This window comes from Symphalangus syndactylus, chromosome 1, assembly GCF_028878055.3.
Source record: "Symphalangus syndactylus isolate Jambi chromosome 1, NHGRI_mSymSyn1-v2.1_pri, whole genome shotgun sequence".
Lineage (NCBI taxonomy): Eukaryota > Metazoa > Chordata > Mammalia > Primates > Hylobatidae > Symphalangus > Symphalangus syndactylus.
In genome coordinates, this window is record NC_072423.2 from 62,932,042 (window position 1) to 62,948,860 (window position 16,819).

At 43.5% G+C, this 16,819-nt stretch overlaps 1 protein-coding gene and 1 pseudogene across 2 annotated transcripts in view; one reads left to right on the forward strand and one right to left on the reverse strand.

Moving 5' to 3' along the window:
• LOC129459399 (small ribosomal subunit protein eS10-like) overlaps nucleotides 1–16,819 on the forward strand; it is a 294,302-nt pseudogene that overhangs the window by 175,015 nt on the left and 102,468 nt on the right.
• LAMA3 (laminin subunit alpha 3) overlaps nucleotides 1–16,819 on the reverse strand; it is a 270,663-nt gene that overhangs the window by 168,840 nt on the left and 85,004 nt on the right. For both annotated transcript variants that reach the window (XM_055235914.2, XM_055235907.2), the window contains exons 9-12: nucleotides 16,158–16,248; nucleotides 13,822–13,953; nucleotides 12,111–12,173; nucleotides 5,273–5,407 (exon numbers count right to left, since the gene is read on the reverse strand). In XM_055235914.2, the coding sequence (XP_055091889.2) occupies nucleotides 5,273–5,407; nucleotides 12,111–12,173; nucleotides 13,822–13,953; nucleotides 16,158–16,248 (421 nt within the window). The remainder of the gene's footprint in view (nucleotides 1–5,272; nucleotides 5,408–12,110; nucleotides 12,174–13,821; nucleotides 13,954–16,157; nucleotides 16,249–16,819) is intronic.

Here is a 16,819-nt window from a genome sequence, read left to right on the forward strand (position 1 = left end):
TGATGGATAGAAGATTCTTGGTTGGCAATTTTTCCACTTTCAGCACTTAGAAGATATGCTCTCACTGCCTTCTTGCCTCTATTGTTACTAATGAGAAGTCAGTTGTTATTCTAACTGGTGTTCCTGTGTACATAATGAGTCTTTTTTTCCTGCTTTCAAGATTTTTTCTTTGTCTTTGTCTTGCAAAATTTTAATTATGATTTTAACTATAATATGTCCGGCTGTGGATCCCTCTATATTTATGCTATTTGGAGTTCATTAAGCTTCTTAGCTGTATAGATAGCTTTTCATTAAATTTAGTAAGTTTTCCACCATTATTTCTTGGGCTATTTTTTTCTATTCCTTTTTCTCCTCTCTTTCTGATGCTTTCATTACACATATGTTGTGCTTAATGGTATCCCATATTTCTTTCAGGTTCTGTTTGTTTGTTTATTTATTTATTTATTTGAGACAGAGTTTCACTCTTGTCACCCAGGCTGGAGGGCAATGGTGCGATCTTGGCTCACCACAACCTCTTCCTCCCAGGTTCAAGCAATTCTCCTGCCTTAGCCTCCCAAGTAGCTGGGATTACAGGCGCCTGCCACCATGCCTGGCTAATTTTTGTATTTTTAGTAGAGACGGGTTTTCACCATGTTGGCCAGGCTGGTCTCAAACTCCTTACTTCAAGTGATCTGCCCTGCTCAGCCTCCCAAAGTGCTGAGATAACAGGCATGAGCCACTGCCCCCGGCCTGTTTATTTATTTTCGTTCTTTTTTTCTTTCTGTTTTCAGACTGCATAATCTCCACCAATCTGTCATTAAGTTTGCTGATTCTTTCTTCTGCTAGCTCAATCTACTGTTGAGCCACTTTGGTGAATTTTTCATTTCAGTTATTATACTTTTCAACTCCAAAATTTCCATTTGGTTATTTTGTAAAACAATTTCTATCTCTTTATTGATATTCTCTATTCAATTAGATATTGTCATCATACCTTCCTTTAATTCATTAACCATGATTTCCTTGAGTCTTCTATACAGATTTCCAATAGCTGCTTTAAAGTCTTTGCTAAGACTACCATCTGGCTCATTCAAAAGTGGTTTCTATTGTCTTCTTTTTCCCCTATGTATGGATCACACTTCCCTCTTTCTTTGAAATTCTGCTATGCTCTACAAGTGGACACAGGTGTTCATTGTAGATTCTGGATATTAGCCCTTTGTCAGATGAGTAGGTTGCAAAAATTTTCTCCCATTCTGTAGGTTGCCTGTTCACTCTGATGGTAGTTTCTTTTGCTGTGCAGAAGCTCTTGAGTTTAATTAGATCCCATTTGTCAATTTTGGCTTTTGTTGCCATTGCTTTTGGTGTTTTAGACATGAAGTCCTTGCCCACGCCTATGTCCTGAATGGTATTGCCTAGGTTTTCTTCTAGGATTTTAATGGTTTTAGGTCTAACATTTAAGTCTTTAATCCATCTTGAATTAATTTTTATATAAGGTGTAAGGAAGGGATCCAGTTTCAGCTTTCTACATATGGCTAGCCAGTTTTCCCAGCACCATTTATTAAATAGGGAATCCTTTCCCCATTTCTTGTTTTTGTCAGGTTTGTCAAAGATCAGATAGTTGTAGATATGCGGCATCATTTCTGAGGACTCTGTTCTGTTCCATTGATCTATGTCTCTGTTGTGGTACCAGTACCATGCTGTTTTGGTTACTGTAGCCTTGTAGTATAGTTTGAAGTCAGGTAGCGTGATGCCTCCAGCTTTGTTCTTTTGGCTTAGGATTGACTTGGTGATGCGGGCTCTTTTTTGGTTCCATATGAACTTTAAAGTAGTTTTCTCCAATTCTGTGAAAAAAGTCATTGGTAGCTTGATGGGGATGGCATTGAATCTATAAATTACCTTGGGCAGTATGGCCATTTTCATGATATTGATTCTTCCAATGCATGAGCATGGAATGTTCTTCCATTTGTTTGTATCCTCTTTTATTTCATTGAGCAGTGGTTTGTAGTTCTCCTTGAAGAGGCGAAGGACATGAACAGACACTTCTCAAAAGAAGACATTTATGCAGCCAAAAAACACATGAAAAAATGCTCATCATCACTGGCCATCAGAGAAATGCAAATCAAAACCACAGTGAGATACCATCTCACACCAGTTAGAATGGCAATCATTAAAAAGTCAGGAAACAACAGGTGCTGGAGAGGATGTGGAGAAATAGGAACACTTTTACACTGTTGGTGGGACTGCAAACTAGTTCAACCATTGTGGAAGTCAGTGTGGCGATTCCTCAAGGATCTAGAACTAGAAATACCATTTGACCCAGCCATCCCATTACTGGGTATATACCCAAAGGACTATAAATCATGCTACTGTAAAGACACATGCACACGTATGTTTATTGCGGCACTATTCACAATAGCAAAGAGTTGGAACCAACCCAAATATCCAACAACGATAGACTGGATTAAGAAAATGTGGCACATATACACCATGGAATACTATGCAGCCATAAAAAATGATGAGTTCATGTCCTTTGTAGGGACATGGATGAAATTGGAAAACATCATTCTCAGTAAACTATCACAAGGACAAAAAACCAAACACCACATGTTCTCACTCATAGGTGGGAATTGAACAATGAGAACTCATGGACACAGGAAGGGGAACATCACACTCCGGGGACTGTTGTAGGGTGGGGGGAGGGGGGAGGGACAGCATTAGGAGATATACCTAATGCTAAATGACGAGTTAATGGGTACAGCAAAACAACATGGCACATGGATACATATGTAACAAACCTGCACATTGTGCACATGTACCCTAAAACCTAAAGTATAATAATAAAAAATAAAAAAATAAAAAAAAAAAACAAGTGGACACAGGTGGAGGTGGCGCCGTGGTCTTCTGAGTTTTCCTCTTCCACCATAGACCCCTACTCAATCGGCCAGCTTGGGTAGGGGTGATTGGGATCCCAGAATTCTCAGCCTGAAGTGCCTAAGTTAGAGCTCCCAGCCTACCAGTGGAGGGGTGGTGGGTAAGAGAGAGCTAGTCCTCTTTGCTGAGCCCACCTGGAATAGGGCTTCTGTTATACAGGACTGCAGAAGGATGAGAAATATCAATGGCCTGCCCCTCCCAAAATGAAACAAACCATAGCCCCAAATTGGGGTACAGGATAAAGAGAGTGCCCATCTTCTTGGCAAGACATATGGGTAGACCTTCTATAAAACAGAGTTGGGGATGGATAATGAAGGGGGTCATGGCTGAAATGTCACAGAGACTCTCATTTCTTACCTAGATTCAAATTTTCTTAAGTAATTGTTTCTTCATTTGCCATATGCTCTTATGACCATTAACAGAGACTTCAAACAATTTTTAAAAATATTTTCACTGGTTAATTTCTGTTTTACTGAAAAGAGTATCTACCAACCTCCCTACTCTGTTGTTATGGAAGTCCTTCCTCCCCTCTGCTTTATCGTGAATACATTCATGCATTTTCTACCTACCTTAAAATAAATTAGCTCTAGTAGTGGAGAAATGTGGAAAAAAGCATTCTTTAAGTGTTATATTACTTATTCATTATCTTTGTATCCATAAACACAAGCTTTGTCCATATCAATGACTAAGTTAGAATATTTGTAACTCATTCTACCAGAATGAGTCTGAAGCTGTGGCTGGTAGAAAAGAGGAAAAAAAAAAAAAAAAACCTTTGAGATATTTTCAGCCACAAGAATGTTTTGCATGCCAGGAGCCAGAAGGTAAAGGAAAGGTTTGGGGTATGGGATTCAGGCATTTAAGCAAACAGGGAGATGGCTGGAACTCAGACTACAAGCTCTTAAAATGACGCAGAGGGAAGTATAGGTCAGGAGAAGAAAGGTGAAAGTGAATAGCTAACTTATGAACAAGTACTTCCTCAGTTCTAAGAGATTTACTTGTCAATACATATGTAACCCTCACAACGATGAATTATGAGACAGGCACTATTTTTTGGAAACTGAGGAACAGAGGGGTTAAGTAACTCGCCCAAGTTGATAGCTAGTGCCACCCCTGCTCTTCACTACCTTGTCCTCCAGCTTAGGGGAGGGAGTTTTTCATGCTCACAGTTCCTTAGTGTGGCTGACCTTGCAGGTGAGATGACCTAATACCTATTCTAAACTCCTCCAGTGTTCAGAAGCTGGAAAGCTAAAGACAGCACTTCTCAGACTCTGTCAGGGCAGGGCTCTGGATGCCAATTGGGTTTGCAAATTGGAAGTGTGTGAATAAGATTAGACAGATGGGAAATAAGGAGGAGGCTGCACCCTGTAGCTGGCTGAGCATTTATGCAGCTGTGCTCTGACTCTGGCTTCCTGGATGCCAAGAGATGAAGGCACCAACCATGGGCTTCCCATCCTTGCACTGGGCCATAGCAGTCTGGGCTTAAAACCCAGCCATTCCATTGGAGGCCTCCTTGGAAGCCCAGCCTAGAGCCTGCTGCTCTGGCTCTTAACTCCTCTGGGCTAGCATCTAATTACCTATAGTAAATCTCTTTCTGTTTATAGTGTCTGAAGTGGTGTTTTATTTCCTGCCTTGATCCTGGACTGAAAATCTTCTCCTCTTTCTCCTCCCTTCCCCTATACCATTGTCTGCAGAAAGAAGAATAATGTCAGACAGTAGAAAGGAGGCAGGGGAGAATAATTTGGGCAAATTCATTCATTCATGTGTTCACTCACCCAGCATTGAGTGCATACCTGCCATGCTCTAGGGACTGGACCAGACACCTCCTCCTCCCACCTTCCATTCCCCCTCAGCCACTCTTGCTAGGATGGGATACTAGGATACAAACAAGTGGGGAGGAGGGGGTTTGTGGTCTCCTGTCTCTATGGTTTGCATATGTGTCCCCTCTCTCTAGAACACCCTGCCTCCTTCTGTCATCCACCTTCCCATCTTTCTAATCTTATTCACACACTTCCAATTTGCAAACCCAATTGGTATCCAGAGACCCACCCCAACAGAATCTGAGAAGTGGTGGCAGGTTCCTAAATGCTGTTCAGATACCACCTCCTCTCCAGAGCTAGGATTTGAACCCAAACAGATTATTTCAGAGTCCATGTGCTTAACTACCAGGGAGGAGGCAGGGTAAGGTTGGAGAGAAGGGAGGTGACAAGGTCCAGGTAGGACCATCACATGTAACATCCATATGTAAGCCAGGGGCCCATTTATTAAACTGCAAGCCAGACAGCTCTGCCAGAAAGACCTGCATTTCCTCAGGAGGAAATTTATCTTGAAGGATTGATTATGAATATGCTATGTTTTGCCCACTTACCTTGGCAAATAGGGAATGAGTAGAAACCGGAGCGGCAGGTATCACACCGAGGGCCCTCAACCCCAGGGCGGCACAGGCACCGTCCGTGGGCATCACATATTTCGGGAAGAACGCCTTGCAGATTACAGTCACACCCTGCAGAAGACAGGAAACTTTCAGAAGGTGTCTCCATCTTCCATCTGTTTCTTAATTTCTCCCTTCCCCTAGGTTTCTATCATGAGAATATAGATTATTAATTATCTATGGCTGTTAAACATTCTTAACTCAGAAGACTACACCTTGAAGGGAAATTTTTTAAAATTCATGAAAGGTCAGAGATATCATTTAAAAAAACATATAGGGATGGGCATTCATTTGCAAACCATTCTTTTAACATCTATTCCTGTGGAAACATTTTCTTTTCCCTCTAAAGCCGAGCTTTGTAAAGTATAACTTCAATTCAATAGATTCCCATCTCATGACAATCGTGAATTAAATGTATTTCTTCCTTCCAGTTTTTAGAAGGAAAGAAACTAACATCAATTCAGCCCTACTACATATCAGGCATCGGGGGCTTCCCTTGGATCGTCTCACTTAATCCTCCTGGCACTGGCCTTCCCCGCAGCCAGGCTGCTTCTAGTGCCTCTATCCAGGGCTTTCCCACCTCAGGACCTCTGCTCAGGCCGATCCCTCTGCCTGGTATACCCTTCCCTTAGTTCTTAGCACAGCCAGCTCTTTCTCATCCACCAGATGTCAGTTCAAACGTCAGCTCCTCAGAAGATCCCCCTGACCAATCTGTATAAATGGCCCCCACTTTCCTCCTTTTATTCTCTATCTTAGCTGTGTTTCTCTTTCACAACACTTTCATTTTTGGGATCACAAATTGGTCTGGGACTTGCTTTGACCACCAGAATGAGGTGTAAGTGTTGTTGTCATGTGACTTCTGAGTCCAGGTCACCACAGGCCTTGCCATTTCCATTCTTGCCCTCCAGGAATCCTGAGACCACCGTGGGAGGGACCAGTCTGGCCTCCTTGAGGACAAAAGGCCACAAAGAGGGATACTCCCAAATGTCCCAACTAAATCCAGCCCCAGAAACCCTCCAGCAAGTCCAGCAGAAGACCCGCCCAGCCAACCCACACAATTGAGAGAAATAACCCTTGTTCTTTTAAGCTACTAAGTTTTGGGGTGACTTATGACACAGAAATAGATAAGTAAATCACCCAGCAGACTGGACACTTTGTGAGAGCTCACCACAGGCCCCCAGGGCCAGCACACGTATTCCTCGGGAAATAAATATTGCTCAAAAATAATAATGAAGTCAAACAAGAGCCCTGTAAGACAGGTATTTTATAGATGGAAAAAAAATAAAAAAAGATGCTCTGAAAGGTTAATTAACTTGCCCAAGTTCACACAGCCAGGGAAGCAGAGCCAGAATTTGAACCCAGGACTGACCGATTTCAAAGCCCATGGTCTTTCTATTATACTAAAAATACAAGCCGAGAATGAAGCAACTTTCAGAGTATGTCCTGAATTAGCATATATATTCAAACCAATCTCAAATTTAAAGCATCTACTTCTTTTTCTTATTTATTTATTTATTTATTTTAGACAGAGTTTCATTCTATCACCCAGGCTGGAGTGCAGTAGCTCAATCTCTGCTCACCGCAACCTCTGCCTCCCGGATTCAAGCAATTCTCATATCTCAGCCTCCCAAGTAGCTCGGATTACAGGCATGTGCCACATCTGACTAATTTTTGTATTTTTAGTAGAGACGAGGTTTCACCATGTTGGCCAGGCTGGTTTCAAACTCCCGACCTCAGGTGATCTGCCTGCCTCAGCCTCCCAAAGTGCAGGATTACAGCGTGAGCCACCATGCCTAGCCCTGAAAGCATCCATAATTCTATAAATTACGTTAATATCTAAATTTGCAACAGGTCCCCTAAGGAAGATCCTAAAAGACTCAAAGATTCAGCTGGGTCCACCCTACCTACCAAGGAAGGAAAGTCTCATGCATTTTGGAAAGATTTTCTACAAGGGTTAAAATAGTAGTTAATATGAAAAGTAGCCAAATCCCTCTGCCCTAAACCCTTAATTTTTCAAATAAAAGGTTAGTAACAAAGTTGTGGAATGATTTTTTTCTAATACAATAAGTAAGAAAAAAATTACAGTAAATCAGAACAACTTTATAGTCTTTACATGATCTTTAACTTGTTCATACTTAAACCAAACAGTTGCCTAATTTGACAAAAACAGCATTGGAAGTGAAAGGGTTTAGAATATGCCATTTTAGCATACTGACTGTTTCCAGCAATGGCACTTTAGAAGCAGCAGATGTAGGAAAGGTTCTGTGATCTCACCCTTTCTACCTAAAAGCAGGTCATAAAATTTCCCAGGAGAAAGGTGCCTGCCGTCCTTGTACCAGGAGGACAGAATTCTTATCGCTGGAGACTGGGAGTTGACTGGATTGGATCTGCATCAACGAACCCACTAAAATAACCCTTAGTTTCCCCCAATGCTTCCTAGCCAGGGTCCCACAATGTAGTGCCACTAGCCCAAGCTCTTTTGTCTTGTCACACTCCATACTTCATTGTTCTTTGTGTAAACATGTACAATACATAGGCTTTGGGGCCTAATGGCTTTTTTGGGTCTTGATTTTCCTTCTAGAGACTCTCATGTTCATGTAAAAATATTACATAAATTTGTATGCTTTTTTGCTGTTTGTCTTAGGTTCATTTAATTCTAGGCCCAGCCATGGAACCTAAGAGGGTAGAAGAAAGTTTTTCCTCCTTTTCAGAAGTGACAAGGACACATTCACGACAAGGGAAGCCTTGGAACCCAGACTGGCATGAGCACCACTCTGTCCGTCCATCACAGCTGCCATACAAGGTCCTAATGCCACAGCCCTGTAGGCTGAGAACGAATGCCACATGGAAAAGGAACGTTTTTACTGTGAATTACAGTCTTGACGTTAAACGAAGTATTGAGTTTCAGTGAAAAACTTGGACTTTACCTTGGCATTGAGGTTCAAAGAATTCTGATTAAAATAGAAAAAGAAAGAACATCCCACACCTCATTACGAAGTCACAGTGATTATATCTCAGGAAAATCCCTTGAGTCCCTCTCTACTGCCAGAGTTCCAGACCTCATCTTTGTTTACATGGATTATTTTGAGAACTTCCTAAGGAGGCTCTCTGCTTTCTATCTTGCTCCTTCTTTTTTTTTTTTTTTTTTTTTTTTTTGAGACGGAGTCTCACTCTATCACCCAGGCTGGAGTGCAGTGGCACCATCTCGGCTCACTGCAAGCTCCGCCTCCCGGGTTCACGCCATTCTCCTGCCTCAGCCTCTCCGAGTAGCTGGGACTACAGGCGCCCGCCACCTCGCCCGGCTAATTTTTTTTTTGTATTTTTTTTTAGTAGAGACGGGGTTTCACCATGTTAGCCAGGATGGTCTCGATCTCCTGACCTCGTGATCCGCCCGCCTCGGCCTCCCAAAGTGCTGGGATTACAGGCGTGAGCCACCGCGCCTGGCCGCTCCTTCTAATTCATTCTCCATGCTGGTGTCAAGAGTGATATTTCAAAAACGTCAAACTTTTCATATCACTTCCCAGTTTTAAATCCCTTGACAGTGACCCAATGCCTGCAGGACAGAATATGAAGTCCTTCACATGTGACAGAATAGATCCTTCAACATTTTCCAAGCTACCAGCAACCCATGGGGCATCTTTGTGCAAATTAGAAACAGGTGCCCCTTCCTCAAGATGCTTTTCTGTCACCTGCTATAAAATCATCATCATCAATATGCAAATCTGCAATGTCTTCTGTTATTGTGATGCCCCTTAGATGAGGCACAGCTGTGCCTTGCAGACCCGCACATCTGAGCTGGCTGACCACTCAGGTCTTTTCTTATTCCTCTAGGCCCTCTCCTTGAACTTCCTCTCTCTATCCCATGCTTCAGCCCTAATGACCTGTCTGCCATCCCCTCTCTCCTAGCCCCATGGCTTCTCTTCCCTGCCCCTCTGCCTGGCTGATTCCTCTTCATGCTCCAAGACTCAGTTCAGATACCTCCTCCTGCTGCTCTGGGGAAGCCCTTCCAGCACTTCTGTCTCTCTCCTTTCTCCTCTCCCTCCCTCCCTTCCTCCTTCCTTCCTTCTTTCCTTCACCCCGGCTGTGAGGCTGCCCCTCCCATATGCTCTCATGGCACTTAACTCCTGCCATTAGAACTGTTGGCCTTTCTGTCTCCTCAGACTGGGAGCTCGCAGGCAGGAGGAACCATGTATCAGGCAGCTGCCTGGCAGCGACTAGCACAGCATAGGCACTTCATAAAAGTTTAATGAATGAAGAACATGCTAAGTATTCAAGACTGCAATGCTCCTCAGTAGTCACCATTCCTTAAATTCTCTGTTACTGGCATCTATGCAGAGGCTCCAAACTGAGCTATCAGAATGTGCCTGGCCCTCTCCGAGTCTTAGCGGGCAAGTCTCTAAGCCAACGTGACTGCCCCATCCTGCAGAGCTGCTGTCCTCAAGTGGCCCAGTATCTGACATGAGACAGTCCCACACACAGTGCAATAATGCACAGCACCATGGTTAGACTGAGGAGGAGTGTGGGTAGGGCAGAAGCAGGGAATGACGTCAGGAAGGTAACTGAGGTCCTGTTATAACTGACCTCCAGGGAGCCTTTGGTGCCACCCAGCAATCCCATGACTTTCCCAAGCCCATCCTCCCGCCCACATTCCTAGATGACTCTCATACCTTCTCCCTACTCAACCCCAAGGCCTCCTCTCTTGCTTCTTGCTCTGACCTTGTTTGTTATTCCACAGAGAAAACTTTCAAAAAACAGCCAGAAGAGAACGTCCACGAGCTCCCACCACTGCCCCCGCCCACCCCTCCTCTGGCCCATGCATTCTGCTTTCTCTTGTTTTAATTTTTTCCTCTCAACAAAGAGCAACTTCTTCCTTCTATTTGCTCAACCGAAAAGCCTTGGAGTCACCCCAGAGCCCTCTCTTTCTCTAATATTCTACTTCTGGTCTAGTAATCCCCCAGGAAATCCTGTTGGTTCTACCTTCAGATGATATCCACAGTCCGTCCACTGCTGTCACCTCTGCTGACACCACCTGGGTCTGAGCCACCATCATCTCTTCTTCATGGATTATGGAAAAAGCTTTCCATCAGGCCCCCTTGCTTCTTCTCTTCTCTTCTCCTGAGATTTTCTTTCAATACAGTAGACCCAAAGAGCCTTCTATATAACGTTACTTCTCTGTGCAAAACTCTCCATGGCTCCTGTCTCATTTCGAGTAAAAGGGAAGGCCTCTCTAGTGTCTGACGAGGGCCTCCATCCAGCCCCTGGTGCCTTCCCTTCCTACCAGTCTCACCTTCCCTCGCTCCACTTTCACACACCTGGTCTCTTTTTGTTCACTGAACACCCTTGGCCCAGGGCTGCTGCTGCCCTGGGGACTTTGCACTTGCTCTTTCCTGTACCTGCTTCAGTGAGGCCTTCCCTGACTTCCCTAATTTAAATCTATAAACCTCACATTCCCTAACCTCCTCTCTGTCTTGTTTTTTCAGCAGCACTTATCACCAAGGCTGCCTCCAGCCCATACCTGAGTTACTATGTTGCTGTAGAGCCTGAACTTCACTGCCAAGGAGAGCTCTTCAGAAACCATCTTCTCTGCTGGCCCACACCGTGGCGCTGCAGGAGGAGGGGCACCCGTGCTCACACATGCCTGGCACTACCTCCTCCCCAGTGACCACCAGGCCTCTGCTGGCGCCCTGGGGTAGTAGAGGCAAACTCAGGGGATGTGAGCATGAGTCCGATGGTGCCCAGTCGTGGGCTGTGTGCATGTGCTGTGCCCTTCCCTTGGTGCAGGTGTGCCCTTCTGAGAACCTGTGCCTCCCTGCAGATGCCGTGATGGGTTAATATAGGAAACTCCCCGTGGCTCTGGAACCCAGCGCAGAGGCCTGGAATCTTCTCACATGAGTTAGTTTATGCCTATGATGTGAATGGCTGCCCCTTAAAAGTGGCACCCATGTTCAGAATACAACTCTGCCTCTCACAGTCTAATGAATTAGCTCTTTTCCTTGCTTGGGTTTCTATATTATATATGTTATTATCTGGGTTTCTCCACAGGAATATAAGCTCAAAGAAAGCTGAGAATTTTTTCTATTCTGTTTACTGCTAAGTCCCCAGCAGCCAGAATGGTACTTTGCACATAACAGGGAATCTTAAAATATTTATGGAACAAATGATTTGGTAAATGTAACACCCACATCCTCTAGTACTCATCCCCCCACCCTCAGAGACAACTTACTGCACACCACTGCTATTGTCTGCCAGGGGCTTGTTTCGGGACTGCAGAAGCTCCTCAGCCTTCCTGAAGGCCAAGCTGTAAGTGCCAGAGAGTGAATGTGCCAGAAGCATTAATGCCTCCACTAATAGCAGATAACTGCCATTACCTGCCGTTGCACCTTTATCATGGTTCTCTTCACTCCTTGACTCTCTCCCTTCCTGGGATCACCTCCCAAATAAATGACTTGCTCTCTATTCCCTTTTCAGTGTCTGTTTTCGGGGAACTCAAAAAAGACAACAGACCACTGGCTGCCATTGAAGGTCTTTGAGCAAGCTGGTGATATCTAATCCAAGCTCTGCACGGTTTCCTACGTCAGGTAGTGCCCTCGTAAAAGACAGGCTGGAGTGGGGACTGATGGGTGGGGAGTAGGTCAACTAGGAGACACCTGCAAGGCACCTACCATGCTCTAGGAAGGGAGACTTGGCCTTGGATGTGGCAGTGCACACAGGAAGTAGGAAAAGAACAAGGGCATAACATTTTCACTGGAGTTAAACCAAAAGGGAGGTTACTTGCCTTTTATATCTCCAGCTACTGGATCTTCTGGACTTGGTGTAGAAACAGGAAAAATGGGAATTCCTGTAAAAATAGTTTATTAAAAAACACAGAGAATGATTAAGGAGATAGTAAAGTAAAACATTAAGTTGTACTAACTAGGAAGACACTCTCTGTCACTTAGTGAAAAGTAGCATACAGAGACTAATTTAAAGAAAGGCGATATTGCTATATCTCAAATGTGTTTAGTAACTGAAACCAGACTGGCCAAACATTCCCATTGTATAACGATGAACAGAAATGAATGTTTCGTGCTCACAATAGCTAAGTCTCAGCCTGAGCAGGGATGAGTTTGGCTTCCTTAGCTTTTTTATTGTTTTTTTAACCATAAAATCAAAGCTTTAAAGAAATATTTTCTTCCTTTTTTTTTCCTGATATTTTGTTTATGCCATAAAACTACTTCAAGTTTCTTCCTCTCCTTCTTTTCACTAAAAAGGCAGGCTGAGCGCAGTGGCTCATGCCTGTAATCCCAGCACTTTGGGAAGCTGAGGCAGGCAGATAATCTGAGGTCAGGAGCTCGAGACCAGCCTGACCAACATGGAGAAATCCTATCTCTACTAAAAATACAAAATTAGCCAGGCGTGGTGGCACATGCCTGTAATCCCAGCTACTCAGTAGGCTGAGGCAGGAGAATCTCTTGAACCCGGCAGGCAGAGGTTGCAGTGAGCCATGATCACATCATTGCACTCCAGCCTGGGCAACAAGAGCGAAATTCTGTCTTAAAAAAAAAAAAAAAAAAAAAAAGGCAAATACAATTTCTGTTCAGCCTTCTACCAAGAGTCACAGATTCAACATTGATAAAATTCTGATGTGGTGTCTCATCAACCAAAGTAGGACAGTGTCCACAGAAAAAGTGGGTGCAATTTAAGCAATTACCTGGGGTGGCAGGTGTGAATGAGAACATATAGTTACCCATTCATGTGAGTCCTGCCCCCATGTCCCCACAACTCAATATGCTTTCCCTACAATGGCTCTGCAGAAGTCAGGAGGGTGGGGCCAGGAAACATCTGATAGAGTGATACAGAGAGACAGGCTCTCCTTGCGACAGTGTTTCTTTGTCCTAACCCCAAAGTGCAGTTTTCCCACTGCTGCACAACAAACAGAGCCAACACTCATCACAGTTTGCACAGCTGGTTTCACAGATTCTCCTGTTTCATGCTCTACAGTGTTTCTGACAGATATGTATTTTTTTCTCTTGGTGATGCTGAGATGTTCACTTAGATCACTGCAGTGGGGTGGAGTCGGGGTGCTTATAACTTGGCCTCTTGTACAGCAGGAGAGAGGAAACGTTTCCCTGGGCTCCTGAAACACAACACACACTATATGCATGCAAATAAATATCTGGAAGCCCATGATATTTCTCCTACATTTAGGAGGAAAAATCACACACATGGATTATTAAGTTAAAATTACCAATATTTGACCTTTTTGACCTACTGAGATGGCTATTTCTATGGTACAACGTAACACTTTGGAGATAAATAAGACTGTAAAATGTACTAATATAAAATTTATATTCCAAACTTTCAGAAACACTTTTACATAAATACAACCCATCTGGCCCCATTTCTGTCTCTCCTTCCCTACCTGTCCACCATGCCTCAGAGGTTAGTGCACAAAAGCCAGCTATGGACCAAAAAGGGTGGCCTCTTGTTCTGCAGTGGGTACTTACTCAAGCAAAATGGGAAACTGTAGTATCCAACTGCACACTTCTCACAGTTGTCTCCGTGGAAATTTGGCTTGCAGTGACAGCGGCCTGAGCCCTGTTCACAGCCATCAGCATGCTCAGGGTCACAGCTGCAGGCTAAGAGAAATCCCAGTTTTCAAAGGATCTGTCCTTCACTGCACTTAACAAAGCAAATATGTTCCAACACTTCCCAGGCAATGTTCCATACTTGATCCTTGGTCTACAGGTATTCTTGAAAAGGCACAGCCTATTTCCCACCTCACACCTGATTAATGGTTCTCACTGCCCGAAGCTCGTGAGCTATCAGAGATCAGTTGTAATGAGCGTCCACACAGAAGTTCTCATGGATGTCATTTATCCCACTGAGCATTGCCCAGCTCACTGAGTCAGAGGCAAGGCCTGCACACTAGTCAGAGGGGTTAGGGGTGGGGGTGGGGGTATATGCCTTAGCTCTGTTGGGCACAGCCCTTTCTAGCTATGAACCAACTGTGAATGTCCACAAAGTGGTCATCAATACACAGTTATGATACAGATGCAAGTGTGGAGTGCCTAGACATGGAGATATAGTCTGTGGACAGCAGACCAAGACCCATAACCCAAATGTTAATTTGAGTGAAGTTAATTTGAATTTGCAGCTTTTGCAACCAAAACCAATTATCAGGCACAGTTATCAGGCTTGCACTGCAGTAAGGCATAGTGGAAGTATAAGAAGTTTGTTGACCTCCCACTTGGGGGCCTCCTTTGACCTGGCAGGTGCACCCTGGACAGGGAAAATACTGTCACAGCTCATCTGAATACAACTCCCATAAAGACCTGGGTGACCTGGCATCCTGGTGTCCTTTGCTCAATTTATTTAGGATTCATGCGTCCTACTGATCCTTTACGCCAAGCCTCTAATACCTCTGTGGACCACTTCAATGATGAAAAAACTAGAAAGGTGATGAAACAGTGAGGCTCCTAATGAGGTACAATTACATTGGCAATATCTTGTTTTCCTTTCCCAATGCCTATTCTTTGTAGGCACAAGACAGGCGATGGACATACTTTGCAGCATGATGTGGAAGAAGGAAGAAAAGTGAAAACACATTTTTTTTAACAACTAAGAATGCCCTAGAGAGAAATAAATCCGTCTACATATTCCTTGGACTTTAATACCCTCAAATGTTAATGGTATGATTAATCATGGAGCGGGCACAGGATTGACTTCAGGACTGGAATTGCTTTCCAACTGTGACAACCAGACAACTTAAAAGAACCAAGCCTTGAATAGGGTATAGGTTGCACATGTAGGGAAAAGTCTGTAAATCTGACCCAAGACTCATAATTCTACAAGGAAAAACTAGAGGCATTCTTCTGTATAATAGAAGAGTTATGGCACAGTCATGTCAGAGAGAAAAGAACTATATCCTGGATCTAGTGGTTAGCGGTTTTGTCACCCAGCCTAAATTATATATAACTACTCAGATTGTTTGGTTTCTCCGTATCTAAAAATAAGGACAATAATACAATGTCCTATTTGTTGTGATAATTAAACAAGACCTTTGTGAAAGTATTTAGGTAATGCCTCACATATGGCAAGTACTCAACAAATATTAGCTATTTTAAACAATGTGACTATTACTAAATCCTTATGAACTCATTACTGTGTTGTCTTGTTCTAACTCAAGTTTTTGTTGTTGTTGTTGCTCCTGAGACAGAGTCTCACTCTGTCACCCAGGCTGGAGTGCAGTGGCATGATCTTGGCTCACTGCAACCTCCGTCTCCTGGGTTCAAGCAATCCTCATGCCTCCACCTCTGGAGTAACTAGGATTACGGGTGAGCACTACCACGCCTGGCTAATTTTTTTTCTATTTAGTAGAGACAGGGTTTTTCACCATGTTGGCCAGGCTTGTCTTGACCTCTTGGCCTCAAGTGATCCACCTGCCTCAGCCTCCCAAAGTCCTGGGATTACAGGCCTGATCCACTGCCTCCAGCCCCAAAATTGAAATTATTAGAGATCACAGAAACATGTCAAAACAACAGAAAATGGAGAAACTAACATTTATCACAGGCCTAATATGTGACAGGCCCAATGGTAAGTATTTTCCTACATGCTTTTGATTGCATTTTATTTAATTTTATGAAATACATTATCATTTCCATTTGAATAAATCCAAAATTCAAAGAGACTGTGTAAGTGACTGAGGTCACATAGCGAGCAGAACTAATACTCTGAAGAGAGAGGGCATGAAGGAAGTTATTAACTGATCCAAAGTTAGCCTGATGACTTTGTTGAGGCAGTACACACAGGCTAAGATACACCAACTTGAAATGAAACTTACGGATGCAGCCATCAGGGGCATCCACCGGAACCCCATAAGGGCGGTAATAGCCCTTAGCACATAGTTCACAGTTTACTCCGGCTGTGTTGTGCTAGAAAGAAACAAAAGAAACTTAAAGGAAGGGTTCTGGGGAAGTTGATTCTCCTTATTTTGTGCTACTCACCCAGAGGAATAATTCTGTCATATACAGTTGTAATTTTGAAGTCACTGAAATAATAATTTAAAAAAGCATTAATCTTGACCTTGACCAAAATTTACCATAGGATTGGCTTAATCTTGGCTCTGGAATTTTTTTCTTATTGGGACAGGAAAGGAAACATTCCATCAACTGGACAAGCCCAGGCTTTATCCTTGATCGAAGAATTTGCTTTAATGAAGCACCTGACATGTGAGTGAGAAAACACTGAAGAGTACTGTTCTCATAGCCTCGTTCAGAAGAACTGACGAATGGATAATGAATCGCCTACAGTTTAACCCAAGGGTCATGTGTGCATTTTACACCTTCTCCAATTTCGGAAGGAATAACATATATACAGATCCTTGTCTCTCTTCGTTCTAATTTTATCTGTGCTTTAGTCATAAAACCCTTTTCTGAATACCTCTGTTTCATGAATGGAAAATGGAGGCATGAGTCTCATACACAGAGCTCATTTTAAAGTACA